Raw genomic sequence first — 26,866 nt, forward strand, 5'->3', positions numbered from 1 at the left:
CATAATTATTTACGACTACTACATGACCACAAGACATGTACAGAAAATTAAACGTAAGTCAAAAGATATTGCGGAAAACTTAGTTAAATTTGGGTACCTCATGATCAAAGTACTTACTATTGGTGTCCGCATTATAACTTTCATACTATTTTTAGTTCTGTAAAAAACTTGCCAACATTATTTACTGATATTGAAGGTGTGGTGCGTACAGGAATTAATATTTTGATTATGATCTTCCTACATATTTGATTTTAATGCTGCTGATGAGAGGTTACTTCTTGAAACACGTGTATAGCATATCGAAATTTACACTATATAAAACTGGTATATTTTGTACGAAAAAAACGCCAGTTAAAAGACTTTGAAAAAACCTTCATAGTCACCGTTCAAATTATTTTGAAAATTGGTTACAAAAACTTCGACTGCTTTACAAGAGGTGTAGCGACAAATGTAATCCTCTTAAGCTGGCTTCAGAAGGTCCAGATACAGAAAATGACGATAGATCTATGCCGAACATGAACAAAAAATATATAATTAATTTGTAATTCTGAATAGCATTCAATAGTCAAAACAGCTGGCCATTCTTTGTGGTGGTTACCTCATCTATTTTTCTGGTTAATCCTAACTTTAAGTTGTATTATTTAATGAGGTCATTAAAATAAGCTATTTGAGTTATATGCGCAACATTGCTAATTGAAAAGATATAAGGAACATGTACTATTTTTTGTGTATAAATTAAAGAGTAAAGATGTTATGATTGATTTTGCTAATCTGCATTATTTATGCATATGACCTCTTCATATCTTGTAAATAACTTCATACAAGTTCATAATTTATTGGTAACGCAAAATTATCCTAAATAAATCATTTTATTATATCTTTGTTTGAAATGATGTCACATATGTACACAGAAAAATATTTTACATGCTTTTCACGTGTACTTAAAAATACTTTTATTTGAATTGAGAAAAAAAGTTTGAGTTAGTTCATGTGCAATTAAGTTAATTGAGTCTTCACTTCAATTAATTTTGCTTGAAACATGTTCACACGAAAATTATGTGAAACGTTTTATTTGAACTTCATATGGGGTTTAATGTACTTGAACTCCAGTCCCGTTTTCCTGACAAGATTGTATAAATGTAAATTGCAATGGTAATCAAGAGAATCAAATTTCTGACGGTAAGCAAAAGAACAGATTGCAATGATAACGCTTAGACATAGAAAATAGATCATGCAACGAAGAACATGAAACCACCAAATAATAGGTACAAAGGAACAAAAATAAATGAGCAACCAAAGGAACAAGAAAAAAACTTCTTATTGTAGGGACTCAGTGGCAGATCATGATGTGGGTTCCGATCCAAATATGTTTACAGATCCAGGATATCATTTGTTCACTTCTGCCAAGATATTGCATAAAATTATCGAAATTTGCCAACAAAAGATAGAGGGCTCAATACTCCTAAATATTTCAGTTTCAGGAGCATATGACCTGAACATTTCCAAACTGATATAGAAAATTTGAGTGTTCGTGAATACAAAATTGGTATCAAAAATGAATCAAAGCGTACTCAAGTGACCTGCAACGCAGTTGATTCATGGTTATATGTTTTGTCGATCACAGATTATAATACCCATTGTTCATGAAACAAAGTTTGATGAAAAGTTGTTTGAACAGTTGTTTTATACAAAGTAGTTGATTAACTCTCTTGATAAATAAACGTACACGCTTAGACGGAACCATCATTGTGTTTTTCTAAATATCTTGTGTGCCATACGGTGCTGTTGTCATTGATTCCCTGTTTGCCGGGGTTGTTGGGAATTTCCAGTTTTATTTTTATTTTGATGGAAAACAAGTTTTTTTTATAAATAAACATTAAATATCAAATGCAGAAATATTTAATGAATCAACAGAAAAAGACAACAATAACAATATTAAAAGTATCACGTGTAACAAATATAATAAATATACTGCTCAGCAAAGATTGTTCATGAAGTAAGCAAGAAAGACACTATATTTCCATATCATACCGCTTCCATGTTAAAAAATCTAGTTAGAAATTTACAAATTTTCATAACGTACATATTTAAGATATGAATAATACTTAAAAACGCCAAAACCCAATATATAATATTCAATAAGTTACTCAATTGGACATCGGTAAAATATGGAATAATTAAACTAAATTGAGAAATTTATAGTAACAATGACGTATAAAAAGTTTACCAGTTCACATTTAGAAAAATGTAAGTAGATGAATCTATATCGAATATATAAATATTTACTATTGACACAAATTAGTTTGATGTATAGTCCTAGTCATGTTTACAGGAGTACTGATCTTCTAAATAATATTATTTTAATTAACTGTATAACGATAAGTTGTTTGACCTTGTTGTGAGTGATAAACTTTTAAGCCTGAATTACTGAAATCATACACAAATGCAATTACAATAAATTACAATATATGTAGTAATTTGAGCACCTGTCCTAACATTTCGGCTTGAATATGAAAGTCAATGCCCTCTTCAAAATATATTCAGTCCTCTGATTTTTGTTTGATTGGACCAAGCTGCAAATTTTCTTCTGATTCTTCTTGCATTTTAGAATAATATTTTATCGATGACGGCTTTATCAAACTGCTTTCACCGGCCTTCTTGGTTTCGTATAGAAAAAGAAACGACGTTTTTGGTTTTTCTGGAAAAAAATAAAAAATCATATTTATATGATTTGTATTTACAGCTTTGAACATAATATGGAATATAAATATACCAATCTTGTATATTGCAAGTTTCGTTTCGATATGCTGAACACGTGTTTCAAGGAGTAACCTCCCATCAGCAGTATAAGAATCCACTATGTAGGAAGATCTTAATAAAAAAAATAATTGTATACAAGAAGTACTCAAAACCAAAACTATCGAAATAGGATGCCAAATCCATCACACAAAGGTTTTACCATATGCAATACAAGGAATAAGGCATAATAACTATGAATAATATAATTTATGGACATAAAAACTTAAATTCGCTTTGTTCACATTATACTTCAAGATGATTTTGTTTACATAAGGCTTCAAAGTGGTATTGTTTACAGGAAAATATGTATATTTTTGCATTCATACGTAACTTATTTCAAAAAGTCATGACTAACATCAACAGTCACTCAATAACAATTAATATACATGAGAAAATTTCCAAAAGTAGAACTTTCCTACAATGGGACTAAAGAATTTAGTGTATTCAATTGCTAATGTGCAATCTGCTCTTTTTTTAAGTAAGGGGGTATTACATAGCAAATATTTCAGAATGATGGGCAAAGAACGCTGTGGGTACACACACATAGTAATATGTCAAATGCAATGATTCATCGATATAATGGCAGCGACTTCATAAATTGCATCTAAAAGTTTTGGTGAGGTAAGGAACCTATGCACGTTCCAAAAATGGTCGTCATTTTTACCAGCAGATAGAATACTGAAAACATCACACAGAATTGTACTACTAAACATAATGTTAAGAGAGATAATCTGATATGGTTGATTAATTATACCATGGTTATTCACTTAATATCAATAAATTATGATTAAGCAACACAAGAAAATGAGCAACTCAGACCACTAAAAAACACGGTGAGCATGGACTAGGTGAACCGGTAGGGTAAGCACCCTCTGCTCTTTTAGCAACACCCACCGAGCTGCTCATAAAAAGTCCAGTCCGGGGTAGACAAAAGAGGGAAGGAAAATTATGGCATGTTAAACAAATCGGTTCTCATGGTGCAGATGGTTACACCGCAGTGATTCACGAGTTAGCGACCATAAAATTTCTGTAATGATGACTTCATCTTGTAGCAACATAAACCTGTTCGAGAACCTAATTGTAAGACGTCTAACGCGGTACAAAAATTATGCATAGTTACGGCAAACTATGGCATAACATATGAGTTGTGATATGAAAACTCCATACACAGGTGCTGAAAGGATTAAAGGGAAGTTGATAATACAGAATGAAAAGTCATCGCATTTGTCGTATACTTGATCAATAGTTTTCTTTTGCCAACAATCTTAGTGTAGGTCAAGATATGAGCCTGATTTCATAGTGTTTGTAATATCCTTTATCTCAAGTTCTTTTGGGTAGATACAATGTATAAAATCCCCAATACTAGAATTGTTTATCGATGATACGTCATCTATATTAGATAATTGAGATCAAATGATCTGCCTAAACAATGTTCCTTCCTTTGGATTAGATCAACTATAAAGTCAGCCTCATAAGAGTGAAGGAATAGGTCAGCGAGTAGAGGAGAACAATTTGTTCCCATAGAAATGCCGACCGTTGTTGAAAAACGCGTCAACCGGACGGACTGGACAAATATGCTGTCGATTAAAAATTCCAGAATTTCCAAAACATCTTCGTCGGCATATTTGGAAGATAATTTGGAATAGTTTTTTTTTTACAAAGTATGAAGAATCTCTACCAAGTACTACATATCTGTATCTAGGATTTTAACTAAGTATGGGGAATAGAAGTGTAAAGAGTCAAATAATATATAATATATTCTGATAATAAACTTGAATTGAGGGTTTCCAGAAGATCTTTCGAATTTTTCAGGATCCACATTGAATTAATACCACTACGGGAAACAAGTGTCGTGGTAGGACCGTAGTCCATCTATTACAGCTGTGAGTATAGAATTTAAAAGTTTTGAGAGCGGTTAGATGGTTCACTCTACAGAGTAACTACTAAATAGCGTTGTTTGTATGTCGATTTTTGGAATCCAGTACATAGACGATAGATCACAATCATCGTCTTTGGTAGAGAGACCAAAAGAGGAAAGTCCAGATTTATGGCTTTCCACAATCTCATTTTTTTGGACAGTGTGGTTGTAGTATAGATCTTACTACTGCTATTATTTTCTACGTCTAACTCTGATAATAAACATTGGATGTAATGTGATTTGCAGACAAAAACAAAGATGATTTGAGCTTTGTCTGCTGGTACAACACATTTGTAATGTATAGCAGACAATGTTTTTGCTACAAAAGCGTCTTTGAAAACTGATGTAGCATTGACACTCATTGACCTACTGAAAACTTTCAACTGAAATACGTTTCAAATTTAAAGACCTCACAGCCTTTAACAACTCTGACAGTGAATCAGTGTCTTCCTGTTATCGTTTTATTCATTTCCTTGCATAGTCCTCCAAAAGCATGCATAAAAATTTTAAACTTATCATTCTAATTTATGGTGCGTGCTTCATGGTACTCGGGACATTTATAAATGATCTTGCGGAGAGATTCGTTTTTTTTTCATTTTGCTTAAATCTCCCTTTAAAATGTGACCGGAAGGACTATATTTGAATAGAAAGTTTTTGAAAGACCGATAAGGAGGTTTAGCCTTGAAACTCTCAATCTCGAGGTCCTGTTATAATTGAAAATTTTGGATGCAATAGATTAAATATAGGATATGAAATAATCGGTATTGATTTGTCTTTGAAATACCAAGGGATTTTGTTCGTGACGTTTTTTTTTTGTGATGGAGGATGCTATCAAAATCAATTGCGTCTATAAAAAAAATTGTCGTTTTACGTCATCTTGAATATAAGATATAATAGATAAAATAATCATTAATAAAGGATTATTATTACACCTACCTTTGTATTTAGTAGTTGTTCTTCCTAACAGAACTAACGCAATATACAATATAACAGCAATTATTGTACAAATCAAACAGAATGTCAGGAATGTAGGCGGACCAATTAGAGCAAATAGCTGAAATACATCGTTACATTTAACTTAATAATTTTATCAATGTTCAAATGTGATGCCATTTGTGCGACAAAACAATATCAGTGTCTCTATTCAATCAAAGAAAGAAATAATGAATAAAAAGTTAGTGATTCCATATGAACGTAATGTACCTAACCTTGGAAGGTGCGCATGTTACATTTTGTTACATGAATATAATAAAAATGGATTCTTAAGAACGTTTTGTTTCGAGGCAGAGTGTATTTTTTGTGTTTTGTAAGTTTATTATTAAGTGGTAAAACAATCATTACAATAAGAATTTAAAATTTCGAAATAAGTGAAGAATTACTAATTGAAAATATGTCAAATCTATGATAGTGGATTTTGTATTTGACAAGAAATAGATATTGTTTGCAAACAGTAAATATATTTTTACACTTACATTCCCGACTATGATCGGGCATAATGTTTCTCCTAGAGCAGCACAGACTACCAAACAGGATGTTATGGAGGCTGAAAAGTGAACACGACTTCCGGTTTACTTAACAGAGGACAAAGGTAAAAACAACAAAACCAACCTAACAGCTGATGTAAAAGTGTCATTGTTTACGTTGGTTTTATTTATCTAAAATGTTAAGTTTTCTTATATTTTGATTTAAAAAAAACAAACGAGGGGTTATGGTGTATATATTACATTATATGTTTATTTGCGGGTTCAGAAATATAATTGCTTGTCACTTTGGTTATTGTTTTTTTTTTATATTCGTTTATATTTGACGATCATAACAATAAAGGACTGAAAGATGAGAAATAATAAAACAAAGGATTTTTTCATCATGACCTCGTGGATCGTTACGATATATCCATCTGTACCATGAGACTCGATTTGTTCCACGTATTATAGTTTTCCTTTCCTCTTTCGTCTACCCCGGACTGGACATTTTAAGAGTAGCTCATTGGGTATTTCTAGAAAAACAGACAGAACACACTTACCCTACCGGTGCACCTGGTCCATGGTCCCAGTTTTCAGTGGAGTAAGAGTTGCGTTTGTTGCTTTGTACGTATTATTTTGGTTATTTTGTGTTCTTTGTTGTGTGTTTGTCTGTTTTCCATGTCCCTGGATTACATTCTTTGAATTCCGCTAGAATCTTGGTTCCATTGATTACTCTTTCTTCAAGATGAATGACGGATAATTTGAAGCAAATTCTAAAGCAAACTTACGATTAACATTAATGAATTGCTCTGCCATAGCTATAACTGTAGGCGACATACTACTAAGGAACAGTCCTAGTAGACATGTTCCTACATACACCACACTCTTCTCTGTGTGGAAAATTAGCATTAATAAGGAACCAATGAGAGCTCCACTCTGAAATATAACATGGTATTAATATGACTTTGCATGCTTTTGTATTGAACATTATCGACAAGACTCGTGCATTTTTTCCTACAACAAACCATATAACACAACCAAGGATAACTTCACGTTTTCCAAAAACAAAAATGAGTTATTAAAATAAGTAACAACTATTATTTTAGTTACCATAAGCCCTCAACAGTGTCATGGTTATTAACACTTATGGCAATAGTTAATATGGTATCATATTGTAAGCTTTGCATTCTAACACATAATACATAACATTAGACAAAAACTAACTTACCAGATTTACAGAGAGCATGAACAGTGAAGTCAATCTTGTGGCAAGTGGTATAGCGAATAATCGTCCTAGCGCAAAGAGTCCCTTTATTAAGATCAATTATATATATAATTAAGTGTAAGTTTTTGTAAGAATCAGGCAAAATGGGAACAATCATAGACATGTATGTCAAAACCCCACCGATTTGAAAATATAATTTCACTCAAGGATGCCTTCTCTATTTGATAAGAACATTATTTGATATCTGCATCTCTAGATTTTTTTTCAATAGATTGTTAGAAAATTGAGGTTTTTGAGAGACCTTAAAATGTTAATTTTCGGTGCAATTCAATGAAATCATAACTCAATTTATCAAAATGTCATGGAAAATCTTGTCTTTCTTTTTTTATTCTGATGGTGCAAATAGTCAAATTAAACTTTGAAAATGTTTTTTTTTTCTTCTTACCGTGTTTCACCCACTGCCTGATTCGTACAATGACTGGCATTTAACTTGTCAGAATAAATTCAAATCATAGTTAAGTAACCGGAACTCTTAGTCTCAAAATACTATAGTAGATTAAATCAAATAGTTTAAATAAATTAAAAAGTAAGAAAATTATTGTTTTTCCAACAGAATGAAAAGAAATTGAAAATTAAAGTAGTAATTAAATTTAAAAACAAAACTTTCGATATAGATTCACAACCAATTAGAAGCTTTGTTAAAACATTTTTTTCAGATGTAATTTTATGTTCAACGTAGCAGTGTCAAACAAAATATTGTACCATTTGAAGTAATATCTTTAATTACATATCTTGTGTTCGTATGTGTGAAATAATACTCTTTTTGTATATTACTACAGCAATGCACATTTTTCTTTTTAAGAGGTGTCAATGCAAAAACCAGGCAATGGGTGGCACAAGACAAATTCTGTTTTCAAAAAAAAAAAACCCCAAAAAACACCCATTTCATATTACAAATGCATCCTTTCTCGTTTTTTGATAAACTTCAATGGTTAAAGAGGAAAACATTGAAATTCATTGAAGAAAAAAAGACAACTCTTTCATTTGAGCAAGGTTTGGTTGCATTGTTAGGAAACTTTAAATGCATTTTCAGAGCCATCCATTGTCGATTTAAAACAAACTGTCCTATTTGATATACATACATGTTATAGTAAATGCATTGCATTGCTACATAACATTCAGCGGGATATAATTTACCTGTTGCCACGTAAACCCATATTATAAGATCTGCCTGATTTTTAGATGGACAGCCTCTTAATAATAATTTTTGCAATAATATTTAATATTATCAGTTTACTCATACCCAGAAACAAGCATTTAGGAATGCTCCTTCTTCTCTTTTCAATCCTATATTGCTCTTTTCAGCATAGGAATAAATGTAATCTCCAAATGACGACTGAAAAATATGAAATAGTCCTCATATAAAAATGCACTCCAATCGTGGTCATTCATGTCCAAAACTATGGATATGGAGTGATTATACTAATATTCTAATATTAAAATTATGTAGAAAATCTTTTTTTATTTCCATTGGTTCTGATGGTGCAAATAGTCAAATTAAACTTTAAAAATGGTGGGGTTTCCATATCATGTTTCACCCGCTGCCTGATTCTTAAAAACACTGACATTTAAGAATCAAAATGAGTTTTTGCCATTTTTGCTTTTCAAATTTTTACCTCATCAATTTTGACTTTCCATACTATATGTTTTGTGGACTGAAGTCTAATCAAAAACATACTGTTGCATTGTATTTTTTTTAAATTTGTTTTTGAAAAGGAAATATATCCAGTACCTTTTTTGTCATGTTCACTAAATTCTCGTATGATGTAAGTGGGGTGTGATGTAACATGCATGTGTTTTAAGTATCGTCGACTTTTCTCGTATATAAGTGTGTGTGTGGAGGGGGGGAGGGGGGGTTATATAACATAAACTGAACACCTGTATTCCATCATAGATAAACAATGAAGATGACGTCAGAACAGTAACAATAATAATGTGCTTTAAACTGACTCCTCCTCTGTCGTCTGAAAAGAACAGGAAGAAACTATGAAGCTCCAAATTGTTTCTTTGTATTTGTTATTTTGGTTATATCATGTTTTGTACTGCCTGTGTCTGTTTCCATTGTCTAGTCTTTATCCTTCGAATATATTCTTTTGTTGTCCTCTCGAATCTTGGTTCCCTTGATTAGTCTTTCTTTCATTATTAAAATTATTGCTTACATTTATTCTCAATAAAAATCTAATTTACACTTCACACGATATTTTTTTTTCAAATATAAGATTGGATTATGTATATCTTTGATTTTCACAAATTAATGCATATATTGCACCAAAGAAAAATTTAGTCATATTGATAAAGGACGATTTGGAAGGAAATCAATTTAAAGTTAATTTACTATGTATTAAAGATGACATTTTCTCCCAGTATACACAAATATTCTGGCGACTGATTTAAAATATCTATGAATAGGCGTCTGTATTTTTAGTAATTCTGTTTTTTTTTCTCTTATTATTTCTTTTTAGATTTATGTCAACTTTTAACTTATTTTCTATTACTTCCACCATTTTTTTTTGTTTTGTTTTATTTCGTTTTTTTTTGTTTTTGTTTTTTTGTTGTTGATAATTTAAGTGCCAGTCCACATAAAATTTAGACACTTCTAATGATTAAGCGATTTTTTTTCACTTCACATATGCTATACATTCACATAATAATAATCATTTCTGTATTCAGATATGCACTTTTTAGAAATGCATACATTTATCTTCCACAAAAATCAACCAAATCATACCAAATCAAGAACGACAACTCTTGCAAAGTGCCAATTTCATGTACAATCTATATATGTTTTTATCTCAAAATCGCAACAGCCAAATGAAAAAGTATGTGATCAGTAACTGTTTCTGAACAAGAAAAAAACTGAATTCCGTGGGTTTTTTATATACATGAATCACTTTCTGTCTGCTTTTAATAGACTGCTACTTATGAAACTGTAAACGGTTTTTTGTTTCTCTGTATTTAGTTCATTTAAAAAAAAAATACCCTTTTCAGAAGCGGCAGAGTGAAGCGAGTAATGGCTCGTTGACTGTGATACATCAGCACCTGTCTTTATGATATTCATCTTCTCTAAAGTTACTACCACCACAACTATAAATGTGATCAAAAGCTGGAAAATAGAAAAAAAATAATGACATTCATCTTCTATAAAGTCACATGCACCACAACTAAAACCACCATAATGATAAATGTGATCAAAAATTGGAAAAATTCAGGAACTAATCATAGTCCTCCTAATATGTTACATTAAATAGTTTTAAAGAAATTCACTTTTAAGTGCTATGTTTACAAGGTGCAGGATATTATAAATAGTCTTTAAATCATTATACATCGTTATTTTTCCAAAATAGATGGTACACCTAGATACAAATATATAGTTCTTGGTAGAGATTCCTCATACTTTGTAAGAAATAATTCCATATTATCTTCCAAATATACAGAGGAAGATGTTTACAAAATGCTGGAATTTTTAATCGACAACATATTTTTCCAGTGTGGTGGACGTGTTTTTCAACAAACGGTCGGCATTCCAATGGGAACAAATTGTGCTCCTTTACTTGCTGACCTATTTCTTCACTCTTATGAGGCTGACTTTATAGCTGATTTGATCAGAAAGAAAGAATATCGTTTGGCTAGATCCTTCAATCTCAGTTTCCGCTATATAGATGACGTATTATCTTTGAATAATCCTAATTTCGTGGATTTGATACATCGCATCTACCCAAAAAGAACTTGAGATAAAGGATACTACAGACACTGTGAAGTCAGCCTCATATTTTGACCTACACTTAGAAATCGATGGTAAAGGAAAACTACTGACCAAACTTTACGACAAACGTGATGACTTTTCATTCAGAATTGTCAACTTTCCTTTCATCTGTGGCAACATCCCTTCGGCTCCTGCGTATGGAGTGCTCATATCACAACTCATACGTTATGCCAGGGCTTGCCGAAACTAAGCAGACTTTTTGTATCGCGCTAGAACTCTAACAAATAGGCTTCTGGAACAGGGTTATGTTGCTACAAGATTGAAGTCATCACTACAGAATTTTATGGTCGTCATCATGAACTCGTGGATCGTTATGGAAACTGATTTATTCAGCGGGTCATAGATTGCCTTTCCTCGTTTGTCTACCCCGGACTTGACTTTTTATGAGCAACTCGGCGGGTGTTTCTAGAAAAGCAGAGGACGCTTACCCTACCGGTGCACCTGGTCCATGCTCCCAGTTTTTAGTGGAGTCCGAGTTGCTCATTTGCTTTTGTTACTTTGTATCTATGATTTTAGTTCCTTTATGTTCTTTGTTTTGTATGTCTGTTTTCCATGTCTCGTCTTTGTCCCTTGATTACATTCTTTTGATTACCGCTATAACCTTGGTTCCCTTGATTACTCTTAAAGAGTTATTGTCCAGTTGTGAACATTCATAACGACGAACACTTGATAGTAAAATGTTGAACACATGGATATCATTATATGAAACATCTAAATGAAATGGTGCTAATTAAAATGGTGTGGTCACCATTGTCCTTTTGACATATATATAATTGTTATATTTAATTAAGTACCAATCTACATAAAATTCAGATACTGCCTAGGGTAGAGATAATGCACTGTGTAAAAAAATGCATTCACCTCGCTCATTAATCAACGAAATCAAGAATGGTAAGTTTTGCAAAGTGCCAATTTCATACACAATATTTTTTTCTAAAAAGCGCAACTTTGCAAAACTGATGATGAATTAAGACTAGATATGTTGTCTCAAGCTTCGAACATCGTCAGACGTTTAAAATTCACTCTAGGTGGTGAGAGACAAAACGAACGTCTGGCGCTGTGTGGATCTTGATGTTGTCAGTTACTGTTATTTTGAAGGATGGTTTTTGACATGCACACGAATTCCAAGTTCTACTGTATGTTTTTTATGACTGCTACTTCAATAAAAAAGGCATTTTAAGCCTGGGTTACTTCCTTACTACAAATAACGTCAACAAGAAAAAAAAACACGCACCTGTAAAATCTATTTATGGAATCGATAAAACAGATATCGTTACTATTGTTAATTGTCGTTTTCCACTGTACAGCAGAATGAATAAACAAGTTATGGACTAATTATATTTGCTTCAGAAAAGTCTACTTTTCCCTAAGGTATTTGCATTGTCCCGTGCTTGTGTAGGATGCAATATACAATGGATATATCATGAAATATTCGGATTATGACTTATTGATTTCAAAATCAATTACAATTACAATATTATCCCACATAAATAATAAACATCAAATGAACAAGCCTTTGTTAAAGCACTTATGAGTTAAAACGAATAATAGGTTGGAGTTAGCAGTTTACATCTCAGTTAGACTTATTAAAATTTTATAAGGCATAACATTGTGATATTAAAAGTTATTATACTAAGCATGCAGTATTTGTTTGGTTCCATGGTAAAATACAGAAATATACGCCAGTGGTGATATCGTAAAGAGCACCATCGCTACAAAGTTTCTGTAGCTTCGAATGAAGCATATTCTGTTATCATATATTTAGTCTTTGAAAATATTGCAATTATCTATCAGTGCATTTCAACTTTTCGGTTGAGATGTTCCTACTATGAAAAGATAGACAATGTCATCCGAATACCAAAGGATGTGGTATCACAAAATAGATGTTTCTAAAATTCATCACCCGTGCAGGTCCGGTTGTCAAAAGAATAGGCCTGCAGCAGCGCTAAACTTGTCGTAAAAGGCGACTAAATAGTGCTCAGAACCCTAGTCGGGGGCTAGAGCAACTGGGATGTGTGCCCAGGTGGTGGAATGGGATACCCCTTGGCGTGCTACATGCTGGGGTTGTCAGGCTATAATACGAAAAACCTGATCACAAACCATAGTGGTGCACCGTGTTGTGAAAGATTCCACGTTCCTCGCACGTTAAAGAACCCTACTGTGGTATTCTCCCGAAGTAGAACCATAGGGCTCCGCCACAGGAGGCTAAATTGCCCGACACTACCCACATCTCCAAATATCTCGATCCCATTTTCCTTGTGTCCCATCCCATTTTTCATTCCATCATTTCATGTTCACTTTATCATCCACTTCATGTTCATCGCCTGAATATAGCTGAAATATTGCTGCTCGGGCGTTAAACACCAAAAAACAAACAAACACACAAATTAAAATTCATTAATATGACCAGTACATCTGCTACATGCTTCCTACTTAAGACTGAATCGTAGCTTCTTATGGTCCGTGGTTTCTTTCAGTTAAAACTAATGTTTTTTTTTTGTTTTTTTTGGGGGGGGATATGATAACATGAATTTATTCTTACAACATATTCCATAATTACTTATTGCTTTGACGAATTCTCAAGAACTGCATCTTATAAGCACAATCCTGGATGAATATCGTCACAAAATCATACTAGTGTGTAAATATATTACGAAGCGAGTCTTAAGACTTAGTCATACCTGAACACTTCCCAGGATAACGAAGGCAGTTCTGGCCTGACTTAAGTGCTGTGCTCTTGTAATCCGTAACTGTGATGTTGAAGTAGTCTTCCCATCTACTAAAGGCGTACAGTCTATATTTATCAGAAATGGGGCAGCAATCATAGGACTTAAAAAAGCACCTAACCCATAGAAAAAGTGCATGGCCTAAAATAAAATGGCAATGGATAACTTACATCACACGTGAATCTTATATAAAACCTTCCATTGTTTTTTTATATATATATATTTTATTTGCTCTTTCTACTAGTACGTAAAACGTTTTATGTCTTGGTTTTGACAACCCACTTCCGAAATCAAACTGAAGTGACAGGATACAATCTAATACCTATAAAGAATATTTCTATCACTCAATTATCTGTTTATATGTCTTCTAGACAGCATTACAGATTACTTTCCTTCTACAGAAATATCAAGATATAGAAACGCTAATTGCCCTTAACTGAAGAATCATCTTGGGACATGAGAGATCCATAGAACTGACGCAAAGTTGATATTCAGTGCATGGATTTCTCTTTAAGTCATAACATTTATCGGAGTTATGTCAAATCAACGAACAACCAAGTTTATTTCCACCCATTCTTACCACTCAATGGTCAGCGTGAGTCAATCACAGACTGGTGGCGAGTAAATGACAACAAATTATAGTATTATAGCTTTGACAGGGGTGTTTTAGTAGTTCACTTCACGTTGATTAACGTAAATGTCGACTAAGCAAAATAAATTCTATTCATTAACTTAATTCATTTTGAAACTATTGGAGTTATGTCAAATTGTTTTGGTTTTTTACCGTATAAGTTTTTCTTTTTTTTGTACATATACATAACTTCGGTATTTCACAACTGTTAATTCTCTTTCGGACTTTTTCCAAAACATATAATGCGAATATCAATCCGCCGATCACAAAATTTAAAATTAATGTTGAAAAAGCAATTAAGTATGAAGAAAACCTATCTAAGAAATAAGATAATCAATTGCCTATATTTGGGTTACTTATGCTTTCCAAACAATTATCCTATCATTGTTCTGTTTCGTAAGCTTGTTGCTTGTATTTTCTTTACTGTTTTAGTTTCTCCGAGAGTCCTTATAAAATTACTTTTCATTAAAAAAAAAGCCCATTTCGTTCTAAAAACAAAAGAGAACTACCATGTACCTGGCATAGGTAAAAACAATATATCAAATAATTACATGTACTAATTAGTACACGTATAGTCTTGAACTAAAAATCAATGGTCCCCCTCATAGTTTGCGTTCATAAAACAGATCAAAACCGAGGAGCACTTTAATGATAAAAACTTATTATTTAGTTAACCTACTATCTCATATTTGAAGCATAACCCATGCTATGCGTATGTATAGGCTGAATACAAGTTAGTCCAACATATAAAAGTATAACATTTAGTCTACCAGGGAATAGCGCATGTAAATATAAACATCGATAAGGGACGGCCGATTTATTTGTTTAATAGTTTAACTTTTCTTAGTACATGTACCTCTAAGTCACATCAAATAATTGTGCTGCACAATACTGGTAGTAGACGTTGTCATGTACTTATCTTATGAACATTATCTCCATATTTCTATTTTATTGTTTTATCAACAATGAAAGAAGCGAGATATAAACCTAACCTGGAAGACCGGGTAATATTTTCGTTCCACAAGTATCTTTCAAATATAACCCCGGGTCACCACCGACAACTTCTGTCTTTTGATTGGCTAAGCGAATATGACGTAATTTTATTTACTTTTATTCGGTTTTTATATTCGAATTTAAAAAAATGCGTTGAAAAGATATTTGTCTTCTTCAAACTACCTATATCATCTTTCTATACAAATGCACAATAATTAAGTTAATTTAGATAATTTCATTTCATAAGCGGCAATTTACTCATATTTTGTGCATATCCATTGCTGGTGATCTGAGTCTATAGTTTTAGCGATCTGGGGTCGCTTATGATATTGACCAAGGAACCAGATTAGATATGAACGTTGTAGCATTGCCTAATATTTACTTACACCGTTTTACGTTGATGTGCATATTTTGCATTATACTAACCTGTAAAAATGGCGTGACATTTGTCCCAAATCTTTGGATCATTCTTAAATTAGCAACACAGTCTATGCATCCCATGCACCATCCCATTAGTAATAAATCTATCAATAGCCAGGCAAATACTGTACAGGACGGTACCAGGTACATGAACAATGGCAGTCCAACCATACCGATCAATAGTAAAACATATACTGGAACAGCTCTAGAAAAATAGAGACGACCGTTGAACAATGGAGAAAACAATTTAAAAAACATTTAATTGGATTTTTCAAAGTAAATTTGCTCGATTTATAAACTTAATGACCATGATGACCACAGTAAAAGTTCAGCTAAATGTTGCCTAAAGGTCGAATTTGAATGCTCCACTATTACAGGTAAATATTTAGAATTCAACTTAAAGTAATAATTCATTTAATACATCCCCGAAACTCTGTTAAATGCTTCTTGCTACAAAATATTATTATATCATATATTTAGATTAAAATAAACCGTTTTCATGTATACATTATATACTGATTATTACATGTCAAAATCAGTATCACACGCTGTTTCAACCGGAGACTCGTATACCACATACCCTCTATTACACCCCTAGACCTATATCGCATACCCTATATTACACCTCTTGACCTTTATTGCATACCCTATATCACACCCCTAGACCTATATCACACATCTAGACCTATATCACATACCCTATATCACACTCTAGACCTATATCGCATACCCTATATCACACCCTAGACCTATATCGCATACCCTATATCAAACCTCTAAACCTATACCACATACCTTATTTCACACCCCTAAACCTATATCACATACCCTATATCACACCCCTAGACCTTTATCGCATACCCTATATCACATCCCTTCACGCACCATACTTGAAGTCAAGTTAAAATATATAATATAATGAACATCTGTATCACATGCGGTATTAACGCCCGACCCATACCACCTTAGGGTGATATAGGAGTCTCGGATAGATACATATACAATATTAGTGTATTACAGAAAAATGTAGAAAGTATTTGAATAAGGCTAAGGAAGGGGAAGTAACTGCGAGGCTCTGTCGAACAGTTACTCCCCTTCCGAGCTGAATACAAATACTTTCTATATTTTTTTGTAATACACTAATATTGTGTTTATCCCGCAATAAGTAAATTTTGATGGTTTTGTGTTGTTCATAGTACTTAATTCAAAAGTAGGAACCTGTCGTGGGCTCCTAAGCATTTGCCGTTCATTGAAAACCCGCGACAAAAAGTAGTTCTGTGAGATGGACATTATTTGACGAAATATTGTAAATTGTTACTTTTACTTTTAAACGAGTTATAAACATAACATAAATATTTAAAATTAAACAACAATTTCCGTCATTTAACATGTTTTTCTGATGTGAAGAAAATTCTTCTGTGACCTACTTTCACTTTTGACAAAGTTATTGATTTGTGACGTCACGATGGTGGGCGGAGCTTAATTGCTTTATTCGCTACTATACAAATAAAGCAAAAATTGATTTATTATTATTTGTTTCAAATGTGTTTAAATGTTAGTGTTGTTTGTAAAAATAGAAGTTTTCAGACATTTTCTCATACTTGACATGTGTTAGCGCTTTTGTTATGAATGACGTGTAGAACGATACATTTAGCGAAGTTTTAAGGCTACGTTTAATGAATTCTAAAATTGTAAATGAACACATCCTAAAACTCAAAGACGAACTGAATTTAAAAAATACACATAGTATGTGTTAAAGTGTTTTTTTAATGATGGAATATACGTGTACTTAATTGTAAAAAGATTTGATTCTGTTTAAAAAAAATTCACACTTGTTTACATGCAGTATAAAACTGTATCAATAAAAAAAATTATAAAGCATTACAAAAGCACTCCTTGAACTAAATTATATCTCCATCTTTTGATTAAAAAATAATATTACTATAGAGTAATCAAGGGAGCCAAGATTCTGGCGGAAATCAAAAGAATGTAATCCAGGGATAAGACCAGACATGGAAAACAGACAAACACAACAAATAACACAAAACAACCAACATAATACATACATAGTAACAAAAGTAAATGAGCAACTTGAAACTAAAGATGATACCGTATGGAGTGATTCTAAACTAACATTTCCAAATAATCAAATTTGTTGAAATGGTTTCAAGAACATTAATCAAACATTTCGAGGTAGTTCAGTGAAACTTCTAACTTATTGACAAATCAATCATTTCAAATTTGATTGCAACTGCATAACAAACTGTCGGTTTTGCTTTTCAGAGAAAGGAAAGAAAACAATGTCAATAATCATTCTGTTTCAAAAGTGATATTCTGTAATGAACAGACCTGGGTTCTCTCTGAAGCAAAATTCCATAGCCATGCCTTCTTGGAGGTAAGAGAACAAAAGTCAAAACTTTTCAATCAAAAACTAGAATGCTAACTTTTTAAAAAGTGATATGAAATGTCAGAGTACAATTTCTATCAACCAAAATATAATATTTCCGTGGTTTTTAATATATCGCAGTGTTTAAAAAATGTTGGTTTCTTTTTTCAAGAAAAAAATCAATCAATTGTGATTTGTATATGTAACACTTCCCTGACAGTAATGTAAGTATATGCAATTTTGTGGATGCGCATCGTCATTTGCAATTAAGAATTGTTTTAGGTAGCGATCCTCGGAGGAATCCGCTAGTCGCACTTAATTCACTGAGATGAAACGCGTCACGTCATAAAAATGATTATACCGATATATACAAGTTAAAAAAAATGGGTAGCATAACCGAACGTGAATGTAATTTGTCTTTATTTTCACTATAAACATGATTAAAGTGCAATGTGTGTGCTTCACTTCCTAAAAGAACATGATTCAGTTTTATTTTTTCAGGAAAAAAAACAAAGGAGTTTAATAAAAAACCACCGGGCTTTATACCACTGTATTAGATCGTATTCCGGGACCATTTGAAAGATCAATATATATCCAATCCCACAAGCGTCCGTCCCCGTCCGAACTTTTACAAACTGAAATGTATGTAGCATTAATTTACATTACAGTTATAAGCTCCGGAATTTTCATACATGTTTTTGTTTTCTCAGCCTGTTAAAGAAACAAACACGTCTACTATCCATTGATTTCGTTTTCTTTACTGTTTACCTTTTCAAAAAAATCGATATAACATCATGTTATAGTTTATCTGTCTGACCGAATTAAAAATTAATAAGTATTGTGGTATTAGACTTCGTATCGATACTTTTCGTCGCAATGGGCTATAAATTCGTTTGAACATTATAATTACTTCGCTTTTTATAATAGCACGCTACTGTCGATGACACCTGGTGCGTGCAGGAAATGCGCCAGTTTGAGAAAAATACAGCAGGTTAATAGATAATTTCTAACTTTTTTTAATCTTTAATGTTCTGTCTCGCAGATTTCAATGGAAAAAAAACACGTTTAGATTTTGCAATACAGTATATCTATGTAACAATTATCACGCTAATGGGGTATCAAAATTCAAGAGAAACGAATAAAATAGAGGTTTAACAATAATACACATGAACGCTAAAGGATATGAGTATACTGTGCTCCAAAGAAAAAAGAAGAAAAAGAACTCTACATGGACAAAATACAGCGAAACGGTAAGCCATAGCTTCCTCTTCCTTTCCATAGATACCTCATTGCATGTCTGGAGAAATTCGAAATGGTGAAACCATTCGTAAATCAGCCTTCATTGTAGAAAATATGTACGCAATATTGGTTGACAAAATCACAATGGCGGTAGCAATCGTCTTGAAAGAGTAATCTAGGGAACCAAGGTTATGAAGTGATGACGTAGTTCAGATTGGTATACAATTGAAACATTCTGCTTCAATGCTTATCTTTTAGAAATTTGTAGTGAGATACACATGAGGCATGCGTTATTGTTTCTGCGAACTCTGGCAAAAACCTATGTCTTTGTTAAGGAATAAAAAACTCTACGAGCAGGGATGGAAAGAATGTTGCAATAGACAAAGAAAACAAATACGCTATAAGGAATAAAAATCATACTTGCAGTCCGAGTTGCTCATTTACTTCTGTTAATTTGTATGTGTTATTTTAGTTACTTTATGTTCTTTGTTGTGCATGTCTGTTTTCCATGTCTGGTCTTTGTCCCTGGATTACATTCTTTTGATTACCGCTATAACCTTGGTTCCCTTGGTTACTCTGTCATACAGTTTGGAAAGGTTTTTTTTGTACATCCGGGTTGTGCAAGTAATATAAGACCGATTTTTGATTTACATAACTCATTCCTTTAAAAGGGGATTTGTTAGGTACATCAGTATACCTGAATCATTGTATTATATATTAAAATCAAATTTATTTCTGTCATTTCTACATATCGGTTCCGACTTTTGTATTTTGCAAAACGCCCCCCTTCAAAAATAAATAAAAATAAAAATAAAAATAACTACAAAAGTACTTTGCGACTGATAATGTCAGTTTCAATAAAATAATGTTTCTTTAATTGTCAAATTTATACATTTAGCTTCAGGAATTTGTCGCTGTAAATTGAGAAACGATAAGGACCATTCAAAACAGAGTGTCTTCGCAATTTTTTTTTCAAATACGAAAATAACAAAACTTTATAAATACCTTATATCTCCTCACATAACACATTCATATGTGCATTTTATGCAAATCCCTTGTTTTTCTGTTCAATGAACTTCTAATACCAACATTTATTGCATGTACATTATTTACACTCAATTGATCTATTTGCATAATACTAGAGTTTCGAGTCACAAAATAATTAGTTTTTTTTGTTTGTTTATATTTCATTGTTGTGTGCATATGTAATATCACTTGACCTACCATTCCTTAAATAAAAACTATCTTGATTGTCTTCATACGGAACAAATTATCAACAATGCAAATTTTACGCTCTACTATACGTTTTATAAGATAATCTCGTCTTTATGTGTTTATAATGCATACTATATGCAGGGAAAGCTGCACTTGGTGTAATAGCGAATTCTCGACGCTTTTGAGGTACAGAAAGGGAATTTTTAATCACTTTCATTCGTTCGTATAGCCACGACTTCAGCACAAATAACTTAGGCATATACTTTAGAATATATCAATTTCCGTTTTTCCACGCGACAACCGCATACTAATTAATGTCACAAAGTGAAATTTCGCTAAAATACTTGGTATATTAACTTAATACCTTAGCCGATCTGTCTGCCTGGCTGTTGCATTTATTACACCCCACATCCAAAAGAGAGCTTGATATACACGACAAATTAAAGGGACTCATTTATGCTATGTTAGGGACATCTGTATAGAAGTGTTATTAAAGAGACAGCTGTTTACATGTTGTATTATCATCTTTTGATCAATACATGTGTTCTTTTTCAATTTGATTACATCACTCATAGATGAAGGTTCGTTTGTTCGTTTGTTTGTTTTTTTTTGTGTGTTTCCAATCGCTTTTGAATTGTACCTTTAAGGGTTTATGAAAAGAGACGCAAAGTGATCAATCTTTATCATTAAAAATTCTAAATATTTCGATTCAAAACATAAAACAATTTTATACTACAAATCATATTCCGAACGATTTACTGTCATATTATGAAACTATCGGAATTTATAATTAATTACGCGGATGTCTCTTTTGAAAAAAATATTCTCATTCCATCCAACTACGTGAATTTCATCCGTCGCAAGCTTGTAATAGTGTATTTGGATGATTGATGATGTATAACTTTAAAAAAAAAAAAAAACTTTCAGAGTGAAAAGAAGGAAACGATTTATATCAATTATTGAGCTTCTCTACATGCCATTGCATGCACCTACCAAAATTTGCCTTTATACTAATTGCCAATCCGATTTGCTTGCAGATGTATCGCCTTTTTCTCAACCATTGCAGTAGGGTATCATAAACTGTCAAGGCTTGAATCCCCTACCCGAAAACCTCTTTAAAGAAGTGCCTCCAGATTACTCAATTCTGCTCTAAATAAATTCGTTCCATCAATACGCAGTCTAAATTATTGAACAACAACATTAGAGATATGACGGGCTATTTAGGAATCGGTCTTAAATTATTTAAAATCAAAAATAGCTGTCGTATAGGGAGTTCCGCCAGTAGGAAAATGAGGAACACGGCAGATAAATTATTTAAGCAAATTTGCAGTATAAGGCGTATAGCCAAACTTGATGAAATAGAATTAACACTTTATGTCAAAAAAAAATTATATTGAGCATTTTATCCTATCTGATTAAATTAAAGAATTCCGCTATGAAAATAATTGAAATCAACAGAGATATTCCGCTGTTCTATTTAGTTTTGATAATTATAACCTTGTTGACAATTTTCTGAAATGAATATCGATGAAGCTGAAGCATGTAGAACGGCAAATCTTACAATATGATAGACAATACCCTGTAGGATTTTTATCCAGATTTATTTAATTAAACTGAAAAGGGATTAGTCAAACTCACCCAGAAAATTCATCCGATGTAATATGAAACTTAATCTTCCAGGAAATGATTTAAGGTGATTTACTAGTCAATAAGTTTAATACCGGTTATTATTCATTATCTAGCTCGTACATTTCGTACGTCTACAGTTTGACTAAGAAAACAAAGATGTGCCCATATCACATCCTCAGTCCAAAACATACAATGAAATAAACAACAAGATTTTTTTTCATTGTTTTAAAATAATTAAGAATTACTGTTCTCATCTTCTTCATTAAATTGATTCTTTGCTGTGCTGTGCGTAAGATTTCCAATATTTGGGGGAGCATGGCTCTGTCTGAAACGCGGGTCTACGCAAAGAGAGTTTAGAATGATTATGTTCTTTGGTCTTGATTGGTAGATTCATCTTTGTGTTACTATTAATCTTCCAATGCGCCTTTTAAACATATCAATATTATAGTACATAACTGCACCTCGGTTTCCGTCAGTGTACCAGTTCCACGTGTCCATTTCGCTTACTTGTCTAATCAAACTGATTCCATGAGCAATTAATTGAATACAGTATAAAATTTTCGAAAAATAAATATTAATGACGGACAATTGTCTATCCAGCTGGTGGCATATGGGCGAACAACCAATGGCAGGAAACGGTTTGATATTTCCATATTTATTGGCTACTAATTATTACAATCATACGGCAATTTAATGGCTTGGTAGTCTTTTCCTCGGATTCAATTTGAGGTTATTATAAACTAATATTAGAATCAACTTCATCCCATCATGACATTTTTGTAAACTATTGACATATGAATTTATCAAATTTGATTTATAATTGGGACTGAATTAATATTAAGCAAGGAAAGAAAGTATTACAGAGGCTTCCTAAAATAGTACAGTGTAATTTTTGTATATACACAAAACTAGAATAATATAGACTACGTCTACATGTATATAAGTACCTCCAAATCAAAAATGGGGAAAATCAATAAAAATCTAAGAGTTTAAAAATGTATATCATTATGCTAAAGGAATGCGCCGTGAATAACATCATGGCGCATTTTATGTTTTGCGCCTTATACGTTACATATTGTCTCTTGAGCGCTCGTTTGTCTCAAATGATTCGGGTATGCGTATATCTTTTGCTTGGTTCTTTTAAGAGCACTCTTTTGATACGATTCTTCCTTTATAATCCACTAACTTGCACTACATGTATTTATATACACGGGAGATCATTAGTAAGATAAACGGTTTGTGCCATTATTAGAAAATCAGCATCTGCATTTGTGCCACAGAGTAACATTTCATTTGCGCCATGGTATAATTGAAAGTAGTTCCGGTTTTATACTGAATACGAGGACTCTGGAAAGTTTAATGAGCAGATGTTGCTGACTAATTGGTATTTTTTAGTTCCATAAGATATAGGCAATTAAAACATTTAATTTGTGTTTTATACACTTACATGTTTTCTATTTATGTGTAACATACTATGTTACGGGAGGATCATGGGTAGAATCTTCAATTGTACAACAGTAAACTATGAAACATAACAAAACAGTACAGAAAAGGAACGAAATCAACTCGTTTCTTCAAATTAAAATTACATCTATGAAATGACAGAAATACATATAAATGCCTTTTTGCTATTCATATGGACCAACAGTAACTTTCAATTCTGGCAAAAAGCAGCTTCGCTTTACTTGTCAACTGAATGTGGAATTAAGGAAAAAAGCTATATCAATTTTAGAATTATCAAAAGAAAAAGAATTTGCCATAAAAATTTGATGCATAAACTATGTACAGTTAAAGGATTTGGTGTTCTACGTTCAATGGTTATATTTTTTTCTGATTTTGTTCAATGTTTCCTTTTGAATATATAGTTTTTGTTAATACTTTTCTCTGCGTTATTTCCTTAAGTACCTCATTAACACTTTTCAGAATACTCTTCAGATAATTGTGTTTGGGGTCGTTTCTCTTTTGGCATAATTTACAAAAAAGTAATGTAATTTGTCGTGTGAAAATGAAATGATTATTTCCAACCCAGAACCTTCCCGTGTTTAGGAATTGGATGTAGCTTTACAATTAATGAATGACATCGTCTCTACCAAGAATTGCAGTCTTAACTCGTTGTCTCGCCGTTTTCAATTTCAAGGCCTTCAGAGTACTTTGGCAAGTAAAACGGCCTGAATTGTTGGAACAAAGGTGGAAATGAGTGAGGCGGTCACTCCTTTTTGTAAGAAGGACCTGGGAGAGGTCCAGCATAGAACTGAATGTCAAGGAGAATGTTTAGTAAGACATTAGTATTGTAGATATATAATTACAATTATCTATCCAAATAAAAAAATATATCGTTTTTAAAAGCATACTGTAAATATAAATTTACAAATTAAATGTAGATGATCTTGTAAATGCAAAAGCAGTTGCAGAAAATCTCAAATTTTGAAACCTTTTTTGTGGAAAATTTTAAGCAGTTATATCACATCAAGTTTACTTTATGTAACGTTTGAAAATTCATGTAAAGGTATCGTTTACATGAATAAAATCAAATTTCTCGATTTTTGACAAGTAGGTGTACAGTACTAATCGCATATGGGTAGAATAGAAACTTCAAGAGATAGTCAAAACTATTGACCACTTAATAAAACAGTGTTTCTTGCCACCACTTGTTTCAAATATTGACAAGAATTTGTTTGACACTTTAAGACCTTAGTCAATTGGTTGTATATCTGTTATGAAACATCATAGTCTTTGAAGTGAGTTTGAAACGCTCTTGTGATTTCTTATATTTTCTTCAACCATTGCAAAATACCAAAAAAATGTTTGAAATTTAAGCTTAGTATCATTAATCACGTGCGCTTTAAATTTCTAGAAGGTAATACCAAAAAACGTAATATTCTATTTAAATATTTTTACTGCATCAAATAAAAAACAAACATTGCGTTCTTTAATTTAGCTACCACTGTACGATGCACCTTTTCAAATATTTGAATGGATGTCTATTGAAACAGTTTACATGCCTTATGAACACACAAGTTGCTAGTTACATTAAATACAAATCTAAATATAGCTAGGACGAAAGTAAAGTGCTAGGTGCGTGTATTTATATTGGTATTTAATGGAAGGCTTAATTTGTACAATCTCCGGCATTGGATGGGAACGTATATCACAAACGGCATCATAAAGCAATAAGCGAAAGGAAATGCGCGATATATAATACAAAAAAAAATGTTCAAATAAAAAAATAAACCACTTATATAATACCCATTTAAATGAATTGAAAATGCCGTACACGTAAGATTACTGCATACAAAAATGAACGTTAAAGTGAAATGCAGCAAAAAATTATAATGGGTAAGTAATTTAAAAACTTACCTCTTTGCTAAACATCCTGCAGAAATTGAACCAACTAAAGTCATCACAAGTTGTGCGAAAATTACCCAGTTCATGTCTTTAAGGTCCGATCTTGTTTGGCACCCTAAATCAAATAGTGTAGGCCCTAAGAATGCAACCCCCATTCCAAAACTTCCAAAAGTTAAGCAGTCTGTCATTATAGAAATCCAATTTTCCTTGAAAAGTTTGATAAAATTTACTCTTTCCGCTGGTAAACTGTCTGCTGGGTTTACAGGAAATTCCATTTGTTTGTTTTCAATATCCTCCTCGTTTTTGTCTGCCATTGGGTCCTTCATGTCTGTTTTTTCAACCATTTTGCAATTTTAATTAGTCTACAAACAATTTATTTTAATTTACAAATTTCTTATTGTTACTATTTGGTACCACCTGATAACCCCTCCGCAGTATAATTCACATCCCATCTTCAGCCACACGCACCTCCGGTTTTCTTCTTAATACAAGCCTTTTGTATCATATAATATCTATCATACTTCTCAGCCACTTAACAAACTCCCGTTCACCACATGTTACACTGAACAAAATGACAATGAATTAGCCAGATGCTGTTTACAGGCATTCAACTCCAATGGATCGATCAACCAATGCGGACGCCGGTTTCTCCGGATTATGACAGGTAAACGGATAACACTGGAAAAGAAACAAGCATACCCCTTCGTTTACTGATAGCTCGATTTAGATATTAATTATAAATCCTAGGGATAAGTTACATCCTTTTCATAAATCGGATTAATATGAGCGTTATATATTTAATGATTTTTTTTCTATCACCTTTTTGCAGAAATTCTTTACTCGAATACGCGCTGTTGGGTTGAATATATTATATACATATACATGTATACATATTTAATTTACATGGATTTTAAACCGAAGCTATAAAATGTAGGAGTTCAAAACACGTTTTAAAGCTTATGGATTGTAAATAGGTAAAATAAGAACTTTGTTTTGTTTGAATTGTTTTTGTTTCGTATTATCAGTTTAAGTAGCTGGAAATGAATATCTATGG

At 32.4% G+C, this 26,866-nt stretch overlaps 1 protein-coding gene across 1 annotated transcript; it reads right to left on the reverse strand.

Annotated features, from left to right (window-relative positions):
- Positions 1-1,883: 1,883 nt before the first annotated feature.
- On the reverse strand, positions 1,884-26,570 carry LOC148627403 (solute carrier family 60 member 1-like). The gene is made up of 11 exons (XM_088572502.1): positions 25,825-26,570; positions 16,005-16,203; positions 13,910-14,095; positions 10,445-10,568; positions 9,344-9,429; positions 8,709-8,801; positions 7,409-7,489; positions 6,969-7,116; positions 6,190-6,260; positions 5,654-5,771; positions 1,884-2,698 (listed from the first exon to the last, which is right to left on the reverse strand). Exons 1-11 carry the CDS (start codon positions 26,154-26,156, stop codon positions 2,541-2,543), a joined length of 1,596 nt encoding a protein of 531 aa, XP_088428628.1. The 5' UTR covers positions 26,157-26,570; the 3' UTR covers positions 1,884-2,540.
- Between the last annotated feature and the right edge of the window lie 296 nt (positions 26,571-26,866).

Source organism: Perna viridis, chromosome 1 (assembly GCF_037379345.1).
Source record: "Perna viridis isolate PV_CMFRI_1.1 ecotype Kerala chromosome 1, ASM3737934v1, whole genome shotgun sequence".
Classification (NCBI taxonomy): domain Eukaryota; kingdom Metazoa; phylum Mollusca; class Bivalvia; order Mytilida; family Mytilidae; genus Perna; species Perna viridis.